Source organism: Octopus sinensis, linkage group LG23 (genome assembly GCF_006345805.1).
Source record: "Octopus sinensis linkage group LG23, ASM634580v1, whole genome shotgun sequence".
Taxonomy (NCBI): domain Eukaryota; kingdom Metazoa; phylum Mollusca; class Cephalopoda; order Octopoda; family Octopodidae; genus Octopus; species Octopus sinensis.
In genome coordinates this window covers 16,091,753-16,114,531 of record NC_043019.1, presented here as the reverse complement: position 1 = coordinate 16,114,531, position 22,779 = coordinate 16,091,753, and the positions used below count along the sequence as shown (strand labels likewise).

Below are 22,779 nucleotides of genomic sequence, written 5' to 3'. Positions count from 1 at the left end.
CAATTTACTATTTTCTAGAAATGTTGCTTTTCTAATTGAAACAATTTTTCTCAATCTCCATTTAAAAGTCCATAATGCCTCTTGAGACATATCAAAATGAACAACTTTGAATTACGCGGCGGCGGTGGTGGTGTGAGGTTCTAATTTTTTTTCTGATCTCTCTTTGCCCCCTCTTTATCTCAGTTGTTCATTCCGCTAATATTTAGAAAAGTTTTCGCGCCCAATTTTTGTTGTCGCGGGAAAAGATGAACGATTTAAAATAAATATATCTTAATTGTAGTGTGAGAAAGTATATATATTCTGATGACAAAATATATTATCTTTCAAAAACATCCCAAATTTATAGACTATATCGTGTAGGTTTAAGAAATATATATATATATATAAGAGAATGAAACATCTTTCATCTGTCTCCCCACCACACCTCCATCTAGGGGGGCAAAGAGAGATCAGAAAAAAAATTAGAACCTCACACCACCACCACCACCACCGCCGCCGCGTAATTCAAAGTTGTTCATTTTGATATGTCTCAAGAGACATGGTGGACTTTTAAATGGAGATTGAGAAAAATTGTTTCAATTAGAAAAGCAACATTTCTAGAAAATAGTAAATTGAAGTGTGAACACAGCACCTTACAGAGTATAAGTATATGACATTTATTTTTAAAATTTAACTTCATTTGTTTTATATTCTAAATAATTTGCAATTTCAAAAAATATATTAATTTTGCGTTTTTTAATTTGATAAATTCTACGGAATAATTTTGCGCGTTTTTTGATAAATTCTACGGAAAGAATTTAGTGCGAAAAATTTATACATTTATACACAAAGACCTGTTGAGGCAAGCGAAGTTGATATCGAACCTCATCCCACGACAGGCACCCATGCCAACCCCCTTTGCTTGCGAAGACATGTTGGGGCAAGTGTGACACCCGGCAAATGCCAGGACCCCTGGACTGGTGGTACGTAAAAAGCACTATCCGAATCGTGGCCGATGCCAGAGCCGCCTCGACTGGCACCAATCCGACCGTGGCCGTTGCCAGCCTCGCCTGGCACCTGTGCGGGTGGCATGTAAAAAGCACCCACTACACTCTCGGAGTGGTTGGCGTTAGGAAGGGCATCCAGCTGTAGAAACATTGCCAGATAAGACTGGAGTCTGGTGCAGCCTTCTGGCTTCCCAGATCCCCGGTCGAACCGTCCAACCCATGCTGGCATGGAGAACGGACGTTAAACGATGATGATGATGAGAAGAAATTAATTCATTAAGTTTACCAAATTATATACGTCTGTAAAAAAAAAAAAAAGTTTCACAAATTATATACGTTCGCGTTTGTGTAAAAAAAATTATTAACCAAGTTTTATAAATTATTTACTTTGTTCAAAAAATATTATTAATATTAATTAATTTTCAAGAATTATTTAATTTATATAATTAATTCATTAATTTTATTCTGTAAAATAGTAATTAATTCATTTATCTGTAAATCCGCGAGGAAAGCGACTATGTAATTTTTTTGTGTAAAATTGAAAATGTTATATATACACACACACACACACACATATATATTTTTAGTGAAATCCAACACCTTTTTTTTTTGGGGGGGGGGGGGTAACGCGCATGCGCGAATTCTGCACTGCGCATGCGCAAGTCACCTCGTAGGATCTCGAGTATCGAGTACCTACGTCTGGCGCGCGCGAATTCGCGTGTGAGAAACCGGGACCACGACAATAGACAAGTACCCACACATTCTTATACATATTTAAAAACGGAAGAAGTTACAAGGATAACATAAAAGGATTGAGAAGTCATTAAAGTTCCGTTTTATCCTCCTCCTTGCTGTTCATCTCAACAAGAATATAGAGTTATCCGCCCTTCGCTTCGCACCAAATTCGTTTTATTTGCGTGCGAAATGGCAAACCTGCTGGAAGCGATCAAGTACCAGCGAGGCAGCTTAAAGATCTTGGATCAAACCTTGTTGCCAGAAAGCTTCGATTATATAACACTCAAGAATACAGACGATGCTTGGCATGCTATAAAAGATATGAAGGTTTGTAGATTCCATTCTTCTCTTTTTATACACCCCGGCTTATGATATATATATATATATATATATAGTGCACGTGTTTCATTCTTTAATTACAATTATTAATAACCACCCTATTTATCTTTCTCTCACGAATACCTTAGAAACACGTGCGTGCATATATTTCTCAACTTATTCCCGTTTTATTTTATTGTGTTCTGTTTAATTTATTTCTTTTCATCTTCTTCTCTTACCTATCCTACTAACGGCGTTACCTTGTTATGATAATAATGATGATAATAATAATTAATAATAAGAATAATAATCACAAACACAAGTTTATATTATCGTTATTAAATCCACGCGGGTACCGTAATAGCTCTCAGGTATAATTGAAGTTTTGGCTAAGCGCATCAAGTTATAAATATCAACGAACTCTTTGTATGAAATATCCCGTTAAGTCTTCTGAATTTCTAACTCTGGGTTCATTTTACTGGATTATGAATATCAATTAAGAGTGCAAATAATTTCAAAGAATACAAAATGTTTACAAATATTGTAAACATTAACTGTAAAACACAGTTGAGCTAATTGTACTATATGACTAAGCGTGCCTTATATGTATGTAAACATATAAACTATGAATGGAAATATATAGCAAATGATATTTTAATATTAAAATCTTCCGTTTTTATGATAGTTCGTCGGAATAAGAATATTTTATTTACTTTAACCTACATCAATTATTTGGCCTTGCCTTTTATAATTGCTTTGCTTTAGCTTAAATGGAATCGACTCAGATACACTTTTTAACGTCAGGGTAAAATACTTTTCTATTTCGTTTTTCGTGTGTTGAAGCATATACTGTTGTGTCTGGGGAGAGTCATTTTCTTTTTGAGCCTTATAATTTAATACGCTAACCGGGAAAATTTCCACTTTTATTTTCCTAAAATTTTCGTTGCGTCTTGCAACCTTTTCAAATATGTATTCACATAGATGAAAATGAACTACTTCATTTTCATATATGTGAATACATAGAATAAGAGTCAAGACTATTGAAAAGGTTGCAAGACGCAACGAAAATTTTAGGAAAATAAAAATAAGTGGAAATTTTCCCGGTTAGCGTATTAAATTATAAGGCTCAAAAAGAAAATGACTCTCCCCAGACACAACAGTATATGCTTCAACACACGAAAAACGAAATAGAAAAGTATTTTACCCTGACGTTAAAAAGTGTTTAACACTGTATCTGGGTCGATTCCATTTAAGCTAAAGCAAAGCAATTATAAAAGGCAAGGCCAAATAATTGATGTAGGTTAAAGTAAATAAAATATTCTTATTCCGATGAACTATCATAAAAACGGAAGATTTTAATATTAAAATATCATTTGCCATTTATTTCCATTCATAGTTTATATGTTTACATACATATAAGGCACGCTTAACTGCACACAACACGTGTATATATATATATATTATATATATATGGGTACTTGTCTATTGTCGTGGTCCCGGTTTCGCACACGCGAATTCGCGCGCGCGCCAGACGTACGTACTCGATATCCTACGAGGTGACTTGCGCATGCGCAGTGCAGAATTCGCGCATGCGCGTTAACCCCCCCTAAAAAAAAAGGTGTTGGATTTCACTAAAAATATGTGTGTGTGTGTGTTTATATAACATTTTCAATTTACAACACAAAAAAATTACATAGTCGCTTTCCTCGCGGATTTACAGATAAATGAATTAATTACTATTTTACAGAATAAAATTAATGAATTATTATATAAATTAATAATTCTTGAAAATTAATTAATATTAATATTTTTTGAACAAAGTAAATAATTTATAAAACTTGGTTAATAATTTTTTTTACACAAACGCGAACGTATATAATTTGTGAAACTTTTTTTTTTTTTTACAGACGTATATAATTTGGTAAACTTAATGAATTAATTTCTTCTCATCATCATCATCGTTTAACGTCCGTTCTCCATGCCAGCATGGGTTGGACGGTTCGACCGGGGATCTGGGAAGCCAGAAGGCTGCACCAGACTCCAGTCTTATCTGGCAATGTTTCTACAGCTGGATGCCCTTCCTAACGCCAACCACTCCGAGAGTGTAGTGGGTGCTTTTTACATGCCACCCGCACAGGTGCCAGGCGAGGCTGGCAACGGCCACGGTCGGATTGGTGCCAGTCGAGGCGGCTGCTCTGGCATCGGCCACGATTCGGATAGTGCTTTTTACGTACCACCAGTCCAGGGGTCCTGGCATTTGCCGGGTGTCACACTTGCCCCAACATGTCTTCGCAAGCAAAGGGGGTTGGCATGGGTGCCTGTCGTGGGATGAGGTTCGATATCAACTTCGCTTGCCTCAACAGGTCTTTGTGTATATGTATAAATTTTTCGCACTAAATTCTTTCCGTAGAATTTATCAAAAAACGCGCAAAATTATTCCGTAGAATTTATCAAATTAAAAAAAACGCAATTATATTTTTTGAAATTGCAAATTATTTAGAATATAAAACAAATGAAGTTAAATTTTAAAAATAAATGTCATATACTTATACTCTGTAAGGTGCTGTGTTCACACTTCAATTTACTATTTTCTAGAAATGTTGCTTTTCTAATTGAACAATTTTTCTCAATCTCCATTTAAAAGTCCATCATGTCTCTTGAGACATATCAAAATGAACAACTTTGAATTACGCGGCGGCGGCGGTGGTGGTGGTGTGTGAGGTTCTAATTTTTTTTCTGATCTCTCTTTGCCCCCCTCTTTATCTCAGTTGTTCATTCCGCTAATATTTAGAAAAATTTTCGCGCCCAATTTTTGTTGTCGCGGGAAAAGATGAACGATTTAAAATAATATATCTTAATTGTAGTGTGAGAAAGTATATATATTCTGATGACAAAATATATTATCTTTCAAAAACATCCCAAATTTATAGACTATATCGTGTAGGTTTAAGAAATATATATATATAGATATATATATATATATAGATATATATATATATACATATATAGTAGAGAATGAAACATCTTTCATCTGTCTCCCCACCACACCTCCATCTAGGGGGGCAAAGAGAGATCAGAAAAAAAAATTAGAACCTCACACCACCACCGCCGCCGCGTAATTCAAAGTTGTTCATTTTGATATGTCTCAAGAGACATGATGGACTTTTAAATGGAGATTGAGAAAAATTGTTTCAATTAGAAAGCAACATTTCTAGAAAATAGTAAATTGAAGTGTGAACACAGCACCTTACAGAGTAAGTATATGACATTTATTTTTAAAATTTAACTTCATTTGTTTTATATTCTAAATAATTTGCAATTTCAAAAAATATATTAATTTTGCGTTTTTTAATTTGATAAATTCTACGGAAAGAATTTAGTGCGAAAAATTTATACATTTATACACAAAGACCTGTTGAGGCAAGCGAAGTTGATATCGAACCTCATCCCACGACAGGCACCCATGCCAAAGCCCTTTGCTTGCGAAGACATGTTGGGGCAAGTGTGACACCCGGCAAATGCCAGGACCCCTGGACTGGTGGTACGTAAAAAGCACTATCCGATCGTGGCCGATGCCAGAGCCGCTTCGACTGGCACCAATCCGACCGTGGCCGTTGCCAGCCTCGCCTGGCACCTGTGCGGGTGGCATGTAAAAAGCACCCACTACACTCTCGGAGTGGTTGGCGTTAGGAAGGGCATCCAGTTGTAGAAACATTGCCAGATAAGACTGGAGTCTGGTGCAGCCTTCTGGCTTCCCAGATCCCCGGTCGAACCGTCCAACCCATGCTGGCATGGAGAACGGACGTTAAACGATGATGATGATGAGAAGAAATTAATTCATTAAGTTTACCAAATTATATACGTCTGTAAAAAAAAAAAAGTTTCACAAATTATATACGTTCGCGTTTGTGTAAAAAAATTATTAACCAAGTTTTATAAATTATTTACTTTGTTCAAAAAATATTATTATATTAATTAATTTTCAAGAATTATTTAATTTATATAATTAATTCATTAATTTTATTCTGTAATTCATTTATCTGTAAATCCGCGAGGAAAGCGACTATGTAATTTTTTTGTGTAAAATTGAAAATGTTATATATACACACACACACACACACACATTTTTAGTGAAATCCAAAACCTTTTTTTTTTGGGGGGGGGAGGTTAACTCGCATGCGCGAATTCTGCACTGCGCATGCGCAAGTCACCTCGTAGGATCTCGAGTACCTACGTCTGGCGCGCGCGCGAAACCGGCACCACGACAATAGACAAGTACCTATATATGGAAACTGCGGTATATCTTCAAATTACACAGTTAGTCATACAGTACAATTAGCTCAACTGTGTTTTACAGTTAATGTTTACAATATTTGTAAACATTTTGTATTCTTTGAAATTATTTGCACTCTTAATTGATATTCATAATCCAGTAAAATGAACCCAGAGTTAGAAATTCAGAAGACTTAGCGGGATAAAGGCAGAGGTAAAGAATACGCACACCACCGGGTTTTCGGCGTAACAAAAACCCTAACCACAGGGTGTCTCAAGATTGCCTTTTACCTTTCCTTTTTTCCAATGCCAGTAACTTTTCAGCACCCCCACGTGTACCTTTTAGCCGCAACACAAAACCATGTTTCTATACAAAGCACTCGAAGCAACACTTGATCCATTTTATCCCCTGCTCTCCCTTAAACTTGCTTTTTAAATCCATAAACCAATATATTTTCAGTTAATATAAAATATGAAAACATTTATTGTGAGAATGGATTTTTATTGGCACTACTTAAATACAGAGATCCCGATGCATTTACGCAACAATATGTTTTTACAGTGCACACTTGTTAGGGGGTTAGTTTTAGCGGGTACTACCTAAGAAGAGTGGTCCCGATGCGCGCATCTGAGGTGACTAGCCGACCCCTACTTTGTTTTTGCGCTTTATTTACTTTGTTTTAAAAAATCATTTACTTTGCTAGGATCGACGTGCTTCTGTTAGTGTGTGTGAAGAGACAGGGAGTAATGTGTGAAAGAGAGAGATAACTGAAATTTTTTACTCGGTGTATGTGTATGTATCTATGTATGTGTGTGTGTATGTATGTATGGCCGATTCAGTGTATACTGAATCGGCCATACATACATACACACACACATACATAGATACATACACACACACTCATACATGCATACATACACATACACCGAGTAAAAAATTTCAGTTATCTCTCTCTTTCACACATTACTCTCTGTCTCCCACACCCCATCAAACACACACACACATGTACATCAATGCTTTCATAGCTTCAAAAGAACTTCCCTCGTCATAAAATCGCTTCCTCTTAGTCTCTTTCGCTCTCATTACTTCAAAAGTTCCCGCAAGCCCATATGTAAAAAAAAAAAAATTTTTTTTTACGGAAATCGACGGAAAGGTCTACTAGAGACGAAAGATCGCCAAGGTAAAATACAGGAGGATATATTGTGATTTTATTCAACATATTCCCCTCTCAGATTCACACTTATTGCAGCGGTTCTCCAGTTTTTCTAAGCCCTATGAAAGAACTCGGAAAGTCGGACCTCCAACCCAGGCCTTCAAGTAGACCCTTAGAGGGAACTTTTCAGCACTACCTCGCATTTACGAGTTTTATTTTTCGGTACTTGTATCGCAGAGTGGTCCCGGTTGGGCACACGCGGGTGCGCGCTAGCCAGACATAGGTACTCGATACTCGAGGTCCTATGAGGTGACTTGCGCATGCGCTGTGCGTGATTCGCGCATGCGCTTCCCCCCTCCCCTATAATTTGTGAAACTTAATGAATTAATTTCTTCACACAAATGTATATAATTTTTGGGGTAAAATTACAGAGTAACACCCGCACGATTTTCACTAAAAAACGGATTTTTTTAGATACCTTTCTGCTTTTTAAGACAATAAGGTGTTATTGGAGGGAAATCTGGCTGCTATTTCTAGCTGCCTGAATGACAACATAGCGATTCCCTCGCGGATTTACAGATAAATGAATTAATTACTATTTTACAGAATAAAATTAATGAATTAATTATATAAATTAATTAATATTAATAATATTTTTTGAACAAAGTAAATAATTTATAAAACTTAAATAATAATTTTTTTTACACAAACGCGAACGTATATAATTTGGAATTAGTATTAGTATTAATTGGCTCAAGAGACATGGACTTTTAGATGGAGCTTGAGAAAAATGGTTTCAATTAGAAAAGCAACATTTCTAGAAAATAGTAAATTGAAGTGTGAACACAGCACCTTACAGAGTATAAGTATATGACATTTATTTTTAAAACTTAACTTCATTTGTTTTATATTCTAAATAATTTGCAATTTAAAAAAATATATTAATTTTGCTTTTTTTAATTTGATAAATTCTACGGAATAATTTTGCGCGTTTTTTGATAAATTCTACGGAAAGAATTTAGTGCGCGAAAATTTATACATTTATACACAAAGACCTGTTTAGCAAGCGAAGTCGATATCGAACCTCATCCGACGACAGGCACCCATGCCAACCCCCTTTGCTTGCGAAGACATGTTGGGGCAAGTGAAATCGAAATTGAACCAATCCTATGACTGGCACCCAGCAGATGCCAGGACCCCTGAACTGGTGGTACGTAAAAAGCACTATCCGAATCGTGGCCGATGCCAGAGCCGCCTCGACTGGCTTCCGTGCCGGTGGCACGTAAAATGCACCAATCCGACCGTGGCCGTTGCCAGCCTCGCCTGGCACCTGTGCGGGTGGCATGTAAAAAGCACCCACTACACTCTCGGAGTGGTTGGCGTTAGGAAGGGCATCCAGCTGTAGAAACATTGCCAGATAAGACTGGAGCCTGGTGCAGCCTTCTGGCTTCCCAGATCCCCGGTCGAACCGTCCAACCCATGCTAGCATGGAGAACGGACGTTAAACGATGATGATGTGAAGAAATTAATTCATTAAGTTTACCAAATTATATACGTCTGTAAAAAAAAAAAGTTTCAGAAATTATATACGTTCGCGTTTGTGTAAAAAAAATTATTATTTAAGTTTTATAAATTATTTACTTTGTTCAAAAAATATTATTAATATTAATTAATTTTCAAGAATTATTTAATTTATATAATTAATTCATTAATTTTATTCTGTAAAATAGTAATTAATTCATTTATCTGTAAATCCGCGAGGGAATCGCTATGTTGTCATTCAGGCAGCTAGAAATAGCAGCCAGATTTCCCTCCAATAACACTTTATTGTCTTAAAAAGCAGAAAGGTATAAAAAAAAATCCGTTTTTTTTTGTTTGTTTTTTTAGTGAAAATCGTGCGGGTGTTACTCTGTAATTTTACCCCAAAAATTATATGCATTTGTGTGAAGAAATTAATTCATTAAGTTTCACAAATTATATGGGGGGGGGGGGGAGTAACGCGCTTGCGCGAATCGCACACAGCGCATGCGCAAGTCACCTCGTAGGATCTCGAGTATCGAGTACCTACGTCTGACTAGCGCGCACGCGCGAATCCGCGTGTGCGCAACCGGGACCACAATGCGATACAAGTACCTTATTTTTCAGCTTACTTTAAGTGGTGAGCTGAAGTTTCTGCAAGCACAGGATCCAAATTTTGAACGAAGTGCAAAAGATTCAGTGGAGCTGTACGACACTCATCCCTCCTCTCCCCGCCACAAAAACCGAGGGCTTTTTTTTTCAGAAGGGGTCCTAAGTTTTCGATGACAGAGATTCCGAATGTTCAAAAAAAAAAAAAAAAATCACGTTTCCAAAATTTGAAATTCCTCGCTCCCCCGATTTTCAAATTTTTAACTTTTCCAAAAGATTTTTCTTTGGGAAGCAAACTTCTTAACCATACAGCAGCCATGGAGATGACAGCTTCTCATTGTTTAATATATTCCCATTGTGATTTTTTTTATCTGTAGGTGCGGGGAGCTCCGGCTATTGCTATCACTGGTTGCTTGTCGCTGGCCGTTGAGCTCAGCAACTCCCAGGCCAGTTTCCAAACCACAGAAAAACTGAGTGAATTCATTGGGAATCGGCTGAAGTATTTGGTCAGTGCCAGACCAACAGCTGTGAACATGAAGGAAGCGGCATCTCGTCTGTCTTTGTTAGCAGAACAACTGTCAGCATCAGAGAAAACAACCACTGTACATGATGTAATGGACAGGTATGTATATGCATAGAAGACCCTGTGTGTGCATATAGTTTTATATATATACTAGCAGCATTGCCCGGGTATGTAAGAGCCCCTGGAGCAGACATGATGCTCGCTGTGAATTAAAAAAAAAATTCCTGCCAATTTGTTAAAGATATTGTCGAAAATATGTCATCTTGAATTTGAACGCGATTTCCCAAAATGGCATGATTTTATCGATTTTTTCTGATGGTAAGGTATTGCATGGAAAACTAACGTCAGAATTAAGTTTCTTAGGGTAACATTAAGCTTCACCATGAGTTTCGTGAAAATCGATTGCAAGTTGCGAAAACTACAGCAGAAAATGTGTTGCAAATAAAAAGCTTAGATTCTCGACCCCATGTCGAATTTATCGATTTTCTTCAGAACAGGGGGAATTTTTCAAAATTTTCGCTGCGTTAGTTTTGAATTATGACATTGGGCTATGTGTGTGTCAAGTTTCATCAGAATCGGTTGAAAGCCGTGGTCAGGGTGAGGGTACAACCTGACAGACAAACTGCCGTTTATATAGAGAGATAAATGATAATATGGTAAAATTACAGATTAACACCCGCACAATTCTCACTAAGAAAAAAAAAAAAAAACTCGGATTTTTTGCATGGAATGAAGTACCCTGACCTCCTAATATGCTGCAAATCCCATATTTTGGTCCGGAGGTGGGGTGGGGGTGGGGGGGCTCACAGAATTTTCACACACCAAAAAAAACAGAGACCCCCATCCTTCCGAACCAAAATATGGGATTTGCAGCATATTAGGAGGTCAGAGTACTTGATTCCACGCAAAAAATTCGAGTTTTTTTTTTTCTTAGTGAAAATCATGCGGATGTTAATCTAATTTTACCAATAATATTAGGGAGTATAACTCCAAACTTACAGGGAAAAAATCAATTTAGTATTAAATCAAATTTCACAATATGAATATATAAAATATAAATTAGAGATAAAACCACTATTATGCAACTCAAACAGTGATAGATATAAACCAAAAAAAAAAAAGATTTTATATATATTACTTGTTATTTATGTATTGGTATTTATGTATCACTGTTTGAGTTGCATAATAGTGGTTTTATCTCTAATTTATATTTTATATATATCTCTTTACTCTTTTACTCTTTTACTTGTTTCAGTCATTTGACTGCGGCCATGCTGGAGCACCGCCTTTAGTCGAGCAAATCGACCCCAGTACTTATTCTATCGGTCTCTTTTGCCGAACCGCTAAGTGATGGGGACGTAAACACACCAGCATCGGTTGTCAAGCAATGCTAGGGGGACAAACACTGACACACAAACATATACACACACACATACATATATATATATACATATATACGACAGACTTCTTTCAGTTTCCGTCTACCAAATCCACTCACAAGGCATTGGTTGGCCCGGGGCTATAGCAGAAGACACTTGCCCAAGATGCCACGCAGTGGGACTGTACCTGGAACTATGTGGTTGGTTAGCAAGCTACTTACCACACAACCACATATATATACATACCGTAAATCCTCGAGTATAGTCCGCTCTTGAGAGTATAATATGCAGGGGATTTTTAGTGTGTTGTACCTCTGAAAAACCTAGTCATGCCAAATAACTGCCGAGAGCCAAGTGAAATGATAGTCATGTCTGATGCCAGTGCTATCCGACCGGCATGTAGAAAGCATCCATTGAGTGTTTGGCCTCTTGGAGGCAGTGACTGAGACCTTTGGTGATATGCTGTGCTTGTGTAGACCTTTTGTGGCTGATGTCGGTATCGGGTCAGTGGCACATAAATAACACCCACTACACTCTTGCAATGGTGGGCATTAGGAAGGGCATCCAGCCGTAGAAACATTGCCAGATCAGACTGGAACCTAGTTCAGATTCCCAGTTTTCAGTGTATATATTTTTGTTTACTGATTTCAGTCATTAGATTGTGGCCATGCTGGGGTACATCCTTGAATTATTTTGTTGAATAAATCAACTCCAGCACTTACTCTCTTTACTCTTTTACTTGTTTCAGTCATTTGACTGCGGCCATGCTGGAGCACCGCCTTTAATCGAGCAACTCGACCCCAGGACTTATTCTTTTGTAAGCCCAGTACTTATTCTATCGGTCTCTTTTGCCGAACCGCTAAGGGATGGGGACGTAAACACACCAGCATTGGTTGTCAAGCAATGCTAGGGGGACAAACACAGACACACAAACACACACACACACATATATACGACAGGCTTCTTTCAGTTTCCGTCTACCAAATCCACTCACAAGGCATTGGTCGGCCCGGGGCTATAGCAGAAGACACTTGCCCAAGATGCCACACAGTGGGACTGAACCCGGAGCCATGTGGTTGGTTAGCAAGCTACTTACCACACAGCCACTCCTGCACTTATTATTTTTTAAAAATCTCTATCACTTATTTATATATATATATATATATATATATTAACAGGATCACTGCTGAAATTGAAGAAATGTTGGATAAAGACATCACCGACAATAAAAACATTGGCAGAATTGGTGCTGAGAGGATCCTGGCAGACAGCAACAACTTTCCAGTGTCTGTGGTCACACATTGTAACACAGGTTCTTTGGCCACGGCTGGTTATGGTACAGCTTTAGGTATGGATCTTGTTGGTTACTCTTTTTATTCTTTCCTTTATTTTATCTTATTTTACAGCTTAACTTGAAGAACATTTACGCTACTGACTTGCGATCAGTTTCAGCTGCGACCATTCCGTCTTTTACTCAGACATGGTCTATCTAGGAGTATTTTATTTAATGTAGGTAAACGTGCAGGTGTGGCTGTGTGGTATGAAGCTTGCTTCTCAGTCACATGGTTCCAGGTTCGGTCCCACTGCATGGCACCTTGGGCTGACCAAAGCCTTGTGATTGGATATGGTAGATGGAAACTGAAAGAAGCCCATCATATATTTATGTTTGTCCCCTCCCCCATTGTTTGATAACTAATGCTGGTGTGTTTACACTCCTGTAACCTAGCAGTTCAACAAAAGAGACTGATAGAATAAGTACTAGGCTTAAGAAAAAATAAATCCTGGGGTCGAGTTGTCTGACTAAAAACCCTTTAGGAGGTGCTCCAGCATGGCTGCAGTCAAATGACTTAAGTAGAATAAAAGAATAGTGTATCTAGGACTACGTTATCCAAAAGATTTTTCCTTGGTGACATTTAACTCTTGGTTCCCCCTGATATACTGTAGATTAATGTGCCAGTGGCTGAGTACACCACAGACACGTGTACCCTTAATTCAGTTCTTGGGGGAGATTCAGCATATGACAATATGATAAGGCTGGCCCTTTGAATTACAAGTACAATTCATTTTTGCCAGCTGAGTGGACTGGAGCAATGTGAAATAAAATGTCTTGCTCAAGAAAACAATGTGTTGCTAGGAATTGAACTTGTGCCTTTACTGTCATGAGCTGAATACTCAAACTACTAAGCCATGTGTCTTCACAGTCTTTTATTTAAACATAGTGTGTCATTGTATCTAGGAGACTGCATTATTTAATATGTCTTGCTTTATTGTTGCTCACTTAAGGGTTAGTTCTGATTCACATCTTCTGTAGACATCAGACATTCTAAACATTATACCAGAGAAACACTTCTGTTTATATAATTTGAACCTGTGACCTTGGGGTGTCATTTGCACATCACCTTCACCACACAGCTACCATATTTTTCTTTCCTTCTTTTTAAGGGGTCATCCGTAGTTTGCACAAGAAGACAATGTTGAAGCATGTTTACTGCACCGAGACGCGTCCCTATAACCAGGGCTCACGCCTGACAGCCTTCGAGATAAAACACGAACAAATGCCTGGAACTTTGGTCTGTGACAGCATGGTGGCAATGTTGATGAAAGAGAAGAATATCGCCGCAGTGGTCGTGGGAGCTGACCGGGTGGTCGCCAACGGAGACACGGCCAACAAGATTGGAACTTATCAGCTGGCCATTGTTGCCAAGTACCATGGGGTTCCGTTCTATGTAGCGGCACCCAGCACGTCATGTGACATGGAACTGAAATCTGGAGCAGAGATCGTCATTGAAGAGAGAAATTCCAAGGAGATGACGAGCATCAAAGGGGTTGCTACTGCCCCCAAAGGTAAAGTTTATCCTTTTACTGTCAATAAAATGAGTACCGGTTGAACTCTGGGGGTCGCTGTAATCAGCTTAACCTCTTCCTTGAATTTGCTGCCTTTGTACCAAATATTTGAAGCCAATTTGAAGCATGATTGATATTTGAAGTGACATCATTTGAAACCTTTGTTGCTTACGTTTTTCACATTTTCCCTCCTTTTATAAATATTTTTTTTTTACCATTTCTGCAGACATGTCATGCTGGAATCCTGCCTTTGATATAACCCCATCTGAACTGATTACTGGTGGCATCATAACAGAATTTGGACTTTTCAAGCCATCACAGCTGGAAACTGAACTGGAATTGGTACTTACAACTCAAAAGAGAAAAAAGCTGAAACAATAACCAATTCTTTCGTGTTTGTGGTCACTGCAAGACCCCTGACTGTGTTTGTGGTCACTGCAAGACCCCTGACTGTGTTTGTGGTCACTGCAAGACCCCTGACTGTGTTTGTGGTCACTGCAAGACCCCTGACTGTGTCTGTGGTCACTGCAAGACCCCTGACTGTGTTTGTGGTCACTGCAAGACCCCTGACTGTGTTTGTGGTCACTGCAAGACCCCTGACTGTGTTTGTGGTCACTGCAGGACCCCTGACTGTGTTTGTGGTCACTGCAAGACCCCTGACTGTGTTTGTGGTCACTGCAAGACCCCTGACTGTGTTTGTGGTCACTGCAAGACCCCTGACTGTGTTTGTGGTCACTGCAGGACCCCTGACTGTGTTTGTGGTCACTGCAAGACCTCTGACTGTGTTTGTCGTCACTGCAAGACCTCTGACTGTGTTTGTCGTCACTGCAAGTTCCTTGACTGTGGACTCCTGAGGACGGCAGATTGCAGAAAGTTAAACCTGGTTGTCATTCAGGTGTTTGCAAAATTCCAAGTGGTTCATTGCATGATGGAATATGACTGTTAATATATCCCAGGTTTTAAGGCAGCAAGCTGGCAGAATCGTTAACATGTCAGACAAAATGCTTAGCAGCATTTCATCTGTTGTTACGTTCTGGGTTCAAATTCTGCCAGGGCCAACTTTACCATTCATCCTTTCAGGGTCGATAAAGTAAGTACCAGTTGAACATTAGGGTCGTTATAATTGATTTATCCCATCTCCTGAAATTGCTGACCCCATGCCAAAATTTTTAACCATTTTTATAATTATATTTACTAGCTGAACCCGTGAAAAATTCACGGAAAACCTAAAAAATGTAAGCATCTGTAAACGGTGTACTGGTGCCATGAGAAATGTTTGTATATTATGACAGTCTGTTTTTACGTTCTGAGTTCAAATTCTCCCTCCCCGCAAAAGTCTCAGGCCTAGAAAAGTATATTGCGACAGTTACAGAATATAGAAAGTAATGTAACCCATACTGGCATGGGTTCCGATGGTTTGACCGGAGCTGGCCAAACAGTTTGAGCTTGATTTTTGGCATTCATTCTTCGAAAACTCGATAAAATAAGTACCAGTTAGACACTGGGGTTGATGTAATCAATTACCCCACCACCGAAATTGCTGGCCTTGTACCAAAACTTGAAACCAGGGTTGGCCAAAAGTCGCTCGACAGTAAATCAAAATTCCATAAATACTTAATATTCAATTTTATTCATTTCCAATTATGAATGTTTAATAATTGAATGCTTTCAGTTAAAATCACCACTTTTTTCTTTTTCTTTTTTTTCCCAACATTTGTCCAAGTGAAGTCACTTATAAAATAATTTTTTTGTTTGAATCTTGGAATTAAACGGGTCTTGATTCACTCTCGGTTGACTTTTGACCAATCCTATATATCTTGGGTGTTGAACTAGATTGGGTTGGGTGGGCCACAATGCTATGTGGCCAACAACCACCCCCAATGTTGGTAGCTTCTCAAATATTTTGGTGTCCTCAACTTCACTTCAGTACTTAGTTATTGTTAACAAGACCAGAATATTGTTGTTTTTTTTTATCATCAAATATTGATCTGTCAGTGCTGGATTAGTGAATACAAGAGGTGGGCAAAAGTAGATATACAGTTGTTTAACCCTTCGGCATTCAGATTATTTTATCAAATGTAATACTTTTTTTTTTATTCATATTGTTTTGAATTTATCCTGAAATTATCTTGTAGCTTCAAGATTTCGATTATGTGATCATATATTCTTTCGACTGACATTGGAGGATAGGTGTGAGAGACCAAATCTGGCCGGTTTCAACTTAAAACAAGTAAAATGTTTTGACCAGATACGGCTGGTTTAAATGCTTAAGGGTGAGCTGGCAGAAATGTTAGCACCCCGGGCGAAATGCTTAGTGGTATTTCATCTGCTGCTATGTTCTGAGTTCAAATTCGACCGAGGTCGACTTTGCCTTTCATCCTTTCGGGGTCGATTAAATAAGTACCAGTTATGCACTGAGGTCGATGTCCCCTCTGTGCTTAGCCACTTGTGGGTAGTAAAGAAATAGGTTAATAGGGCTGGAATGTTCTTTTCGTTTCTCCATTTCATTTTTAGGATAAGAATCTTATGATCTATGTTCTGAAAGAATTAGAAAGAATATAGAATTAGTTAGAGCCCTAAAAAAAAAAAAGAAATAGAGAAATGAAAAGAACATTCTGCTCATTAAGCATCTGTATATCTACTTTTGCCCAACCCTGTATATTGAATCTGTTAATCTTTCATTATCTCTTTTCATCATCATCGTTTAACATCCACTTTCCATGCTGGCATGGGTTGGACGATTTGACTGAGGACTGGCAAACCAGATGGCTGCACCAGGCTCCAATCTGATCTGGCAGTTTCTACAGCTGGATGCCCTTCCTAATGCCAGCCACTCTGAGTGTGTAGTTTGTGCTTTTAAGTGCCACTGGCATGAGGGCCAGTCAGGCGGTACTGGCAATGGTCACGTTCAAATGGTGTTTTTTGAAGCCAGTCAGCTGCTTTGGCAACGATCACCCTCAGATGGTGCTCTTAGTGCTCCACTAGCACGGATGCCAGTCATCAAATTTGATTTCAATTTCTCCTTTAGCGACCATATTTCTGAACTTAAATACGTCATCAGTTAGTGTTTGTTTTTCCATACTGGCATGGGCTGGAGGGTTTGACAGCCACTGGAGAGCAGCTGCACCAGGCCACACTTGACCGTTTTGGCATGCATTCTGTGGCTGATAAAACTGAAACAACACTGATCATTAGAAATACATTTTGTTAAGTTGAAAGAATTGTCCACTACCATGTTGTTGGTAAGGGACCTTATGCAGTAACCAATTCCCTGTTAGCCTCACTGGGGGTCCCGTCACCAATGCCATGACCTATTGGAGGAGGACTTCACCCTGGATAAGTCATGCCCGCTTTGTCCCCAACACTTCTCAAGCCCTGTCTCCTGGGGTTTCCATCTGATAAACAGGCACAAGAGAAAGGCCGTAAAAATATTAAAATTTTGTTTAAACATTACCATAGAAAATTAGTCCTCAGCTAATATTTAACTGGGTACTAGTATCGTAGACTGGTACCGGTTTGCGCAGGCGCGTGTCCGCGCTAGCCAGACGTAGGTGGTCGATACTCGATCCTACGAGCTGACTGGCGCATGCGCGATATATACCTGTATCGCACGCGGGCGGTGCGTGTCCCCCCCCCCCCGGAACCCTGAGAGGAGAGAGACAACAACAACAACAACAGCAGCAGGAAGAGATACAGAGAGAGACACACAGAGGCAATCGGCTTACATTTAACCTACTAGTTTATATGGCTATTACAACAAATACAATGTGATACATCAGGTAGATACAAGCAACAGAATCAACAGCATTTAAAGAAAACAACAAATCAAGAAACAGGTATACAACAAATCAAAGCATTTAAACATGCAGATACAATATACACGTCGACTCAAACAAATCAATGCATTATACAATGTTCATAGACAAATAAGTTCACGTTACAAATCAATGTCCTATTAACGTACACATTAACGATACAGTTCATAGTTCTTTTCTTGCCTTTTTCCTTCTTTTTTTGTAACACCTATCAATACAATTCAACAACATTTTTTTTCTTTCCTTAATTCACAATGTCTTTTTACTGTCTCATTTCTTTTCACATTAATTCATTAACACATCAAACAAGTCCTTTACTCACTTCTGTAACAGTTCGTTATAGTCTCTTTACATAATTCACATATCAACATACAATTAAACACATACCGTACAACAGCCAATGCCTCCTTGCCGTAATCTCTCCCAGTTCCTTAATCTTCTCTGCCTGTCTTCCTCTGTCACAGCAGAACAACCATTTCTAACTCGCTGTACAATCCCAACTGTTCACTCTCTCACAAGCTCCCAACTCCGACCGCTTGCCTTGAATCCCAAATGCCGACTGCCTCTCACAAACTGAACTGCTTATTTAAAGGGGTAGCCTTCAAATGAACCTTAATTCACCTGAAAGGGTCGGGGGGTTTCCCCAGAGCTAATTAATCAACCCACATCTGGCAGAACAATGGATTCATTCCCAAAAGTAGGTCGCCAGCTCTGTCCTTAAGTTGAACTCACAACAATAGAATTGACTGGATTGGCGAAATCTACCGTTATTCAATGGTTTCAGTACAGGCGAGATATCTGTAGTAACAATCTGGTCAACAATCCATACCAAATTGGTGGTGTCGGAAACGTTGAAATAGATGAAACTCTGATGTGCAAGAGGAAGTACAATAGAGGGAGAACGCCACAAGAGAGATGGGTCTTTGGAGGTTATGATAGAGAAGAGAAAAAAGGCTTTCTACTCTTCGTAGCTGACCGTTCCTCGGAAACTCTGCTACCCATCATCAAAAAATATATTAGACTGGGCACTACAATTTATTCGAATTGTTGGGGCGCCTATAATGGGATTGCTGAAATGGATGTGACACCAAAATACATCCATTTCACAGTGAACCATTCCCAGAATTTTGTCGATCCAGTAACACTTGTACACACAAATTCTGTGGAGTGTTACTGGAAGAATGCAAAAAGACGATTTAAGACAATGATGGGGGTACTATTTAAGGATAGTGGTCCCGGTGCGCGCATTCGCGCTAGCTAGTCATTACTAGTGGAACCTTACTTTGTGTTTTTGTGTTTTATTTACTTTGCATGTACACTGCCCATGTACCTGTTATAATCAAGGTTCACAAACAGGGTGCCATTTTCATCTACACATGGTTGTGCACTGGTAGATAGAAAATTTATCTGCCTCTTATCTCTGTATGTGATTGCTAGCAGATTTCCTTTCTGCCGTTGGATTATTTCACCTCTTTTTTTAAATTTTGCTTTTTTTATATCCAACGGCAGCCCTTTTCTACTAGCAATTACTGTAGAACACGTATACGTTGCCACAGTTTCTAAATCCACCGCAAGTTTGACCGAACTAAAAAATTGGTCAAAACATAATATTCGGCTCTGGTTATGGTATGGAAGAGTTAAATTCCAGACCACATCGTACCCTAGGCTGTCCTGACTAACATTATTGTCTCTTTCCAGTGTAGAAGCTAAATCCACAGCAGTACCCAGTATTTGCTTCGCATATTTTCCAAACCTTGATCCCCCATTTTGTGGGCTTTCCTGGCATATATTGTCGGAAGCGTACCCTTCCTTTATACCCCACCATTCCCTCATCGACGGATAAATACCTTTCCAGGGTTGTAAAATGTTTTATATGCATTTTGAACACCGTCATTGAGGGGTCTTATTTTAAATAAGGGATGAAAGTTTGGTTCTCCATGTACTGGGGTACTGCTAGTGTCTCCCGTGTAAATATGATTTAGTTTTATAAATCTTATTCTTGTCATTATACTGGAAAACATATTCATTGCCAAAGGTTCCTGTTTGCTCCAGTATTTTGTCATTCTGAGTAACTGTCTTATACCCATAATAATATTTATGGCAAAAAATGCCCGTATTTTGTCTATGGTTGTTGGATACCACAAGCTGTCTTTTTTTCCAGCTTGTTTAGTGATTGCTTCAAACAAGCATGCTGGAAAAAAGAAAAATTCTATTGGTTTCACTTCCTGAGAAAGACTATGGGTAGGACCCTGTCTCCTCAGAAAAGTTTTTTAATAGAAACCTTTTTTAACTTATTACTCAATTCTGGTGTCAAATAATCCTCACAAATTTGTTCTGAGACAATTTTTTTCTGTTCTCATTTAAGGAAAAGTTGCTTGAAAGAATGCATACTTCCGAAAAGACATGTCAAACTTTTGGCATTTTGTGTACCACAACGCCGCTTGTTACCCCATTTTAAACACGCCCAAGTGCTTTCTACCTGTTGGGTGTGTGTTTTGTCAACGGAGTTAACAAACTCAACGCTGTGGTTCACCGTTCTATGTCGAAAATTATATCCCTCGATCTCTGGAATATGCGAATAAGCCCTCCACATGTCACTAAATATAGTGGTACCTGGGAGGATCGAGTGACAGACGCATTCTTCGAGTGTGTCGCGATTCCGAGAAGGTACTGCATAAAGGAAAACTTCTCTGGTCTCACGACACACTCCCACGAATAGCCATTGCTGAGGTAACACCCTCCTCGATTAAACTTCCTCCTAGAGAAGACTGTCTCGTCTTCTCGACAATCTTCCCAGGACCCACATATTACAACTCGGTTCATAGCAAGTCATGCGCGCATATTTCTCGCACATAATTGTTGTAATCCACAGCTGCACTGTGGCTCATCCCCAGTTCTTGTGCACAATAACGCACTGTAGTCAGTTCCTTCGCCCAAGACTACAAAAACAGTACTACAGTGCGAGAGGAAGCGTGCAGCCATCAAGCCACGTTCCTTACGGACAGACACTTTCTCATCGCAACCTTTGCGAGCACACCAGCCAGCAACAATCTTCCCCCCACCAATTTCTTTGTCGTTTGGTGTCCTTCCTTGCACTTGTTACTGCTAGGTATAATACCCTTTGCTGTCAAGAAAGATGCAGCATCTTTCTCCGATTTCATGTTAAACAATTCACCTAGACTAGCCATTTTAAAAATTATTGTTTGTAAAACAGCTCAAATTATTAGTTTTGTACAGAAATTTTAAACAGAAATTAAATAAAATGCAGTCAGACCTCTGCACGTGTTCTCTTGTTAATGAGGCACTGGTAAAACGGAAAATTGACAAAGATTTACTTTAAGTCTGTAATGATAATAATGTAAATGACAGAATTATGTGAACCTCTCGATGTTACAGTAATTATTTTTCGAACCGAAAACGAAATTTAAGACGAAGGAAATGTAATTTGCCCGTCTTAGTTAATAATTTCCAAACTGAAATATCGATCTGTTGTTTAGGAAAACCTATGATTGACTGTTACACGTGATATAAAGGAAATTAATTTGTAAAATGAGCGTGAAGTGGTGTAATTAATTAGTTCGTCTTAAACAGAAATTAAATAAGAAAATAGCCAGACTTACGCACGTGCTTATTAGCAAAAATGTGCACAGTTGCCTACGTCACAAAATAGCTTTCTACGTCACACTAACAGAATGCAGTAAAGTATTAGATATGAAAACAAACAATATGATTGGTTAAAATTCGCAGTTTTAATCTACGATTAAAGTCATAAAATAGATTTTTCTCAAATAAACAAGTTGGAACTAGTGTTTTGTTTTGAGACACTCTACCAGTACACGAAGTTTCAAATTATTTAGTTAACTAGAAAGATCTGCGGTCCAGGCGACGAAAATGAAAAGATCCCACATATACGTTGCCACAGTTTCTAAATCCACCGCAAGTTTGACCGAACTAAAAAATTGGTCAAAACATAATATTTGGCCCTGGTTATGGTATGGAAGAGTTAAATTCCAGACCACATTGTATCCTAGGCTGTCCTGACTAACATTATTGTCTCTTTCCAGTGTAGAAGTTAAATCCACAGCAGTACCCAGTATTTGCTTCATATTTTCCAAACCTTGATCCCCCATTTTGTGGGCTTTCTTGGCATATATTGTCGGAAGCGTACCCTTCCTTTATACCCCACCATTCCCTCATCGATGGATAAATACCTTCCAGGGTTGTAAAATGTTTTATATGCATTTTGAACACCGTCATTGAGGGGTCTTATTTTAAATAAGGGATGAAAGTTTGGTTCTCCATGTACTGGGGTACTGCTAGTGTCTCTCACGTGTAAATATTGATTTAGTTTTATAAATCTTATTCTTGTCATTATACTGGAAACATATTCATTGCCAAAAGGTTCCTGTTTGCTCCAGTATTTTGTCATTCTGAGTAACTGTCTGATACCCATAATAATAATATTTATGGCAAAAAATGCCCGTATTTTGTCTATGGTTGTTGGATACCACAAGCTGTCTTTTTTTCCAGGTTATTTAGTGATTGCTTCGGACAAGCATGCTGGAAAAAAGAAAAGGTCTATTGGTTTCACTTCCTGAGAAAGACTATGGGTAGGACCCTGTCTCC

General features: G+C 38.6%; 1 protein-coding gene and 1 long non-coding RNA gene across 4 annotated transcripts; both read left to right on the top strand.

Moving 5' to 3' along the window:
* The first annotated feature begins 1,798 nt into the window (after positions 1-1,798).
* On the top strand, positions 1,799-15,272 carry LOC115223703 (methylthioribose-1-phosphate isomerase). 3 transcript variants are annotated; one of them, XM_036512609.1, is made up of 6 exons: positions 1,799-2,048; positions 9,970-10,214; positions 12,673-12,842; positions 13,937-14,338; positions 14,565-14,736; positions 15,150-15,272. In XM_036512609.1, the coding sequence occupies exons 1-5, from the start codon at positions 1,911-1,913 to the stop codon at positions 14,717-14,719; spliced, it is 1,110 nt and encodes a 369-aa protein (XP_036368502.1). In that variant the 5' UTR covers positions 1,799-1,910; the 3' UTR covers positions 14,720-14,736; positions 15,150-15,272. The 3 variants fall into 3 exon arrangements, with proteins under 3 accessions (XP_036368502.1, XP_036368501.1, XP_029650239.1); XM_036512608.1 differs by lacking the exon at positions 15,150-15,272 and adding an exon at positions 14,775-15,026 and having other exon boundaries at positions 14,565-14,731; XM_029794379.2 differs by lacking the exon at positions 15,150-15,272 and having other exon boundaries at positions 1,801-2,048; positions 14,565-15,026.
* Positions 15,273-16,561: 1,289 nt separating this feature from the next.
* On the top strand, positions 16,562-16,920 carry LOC118767671. Its single transcript, XR_005003586.1, has 2 exons — positions 16,562-16,611; positions 16,806-16,920. It is a non-coding gene; the product is annotated as an uncharacterized LOC118767671 (long non-coding RNA).
* The last annotated feature ends 5,859 nt before the right edge of the window (positions 16,921-22,779 follow it).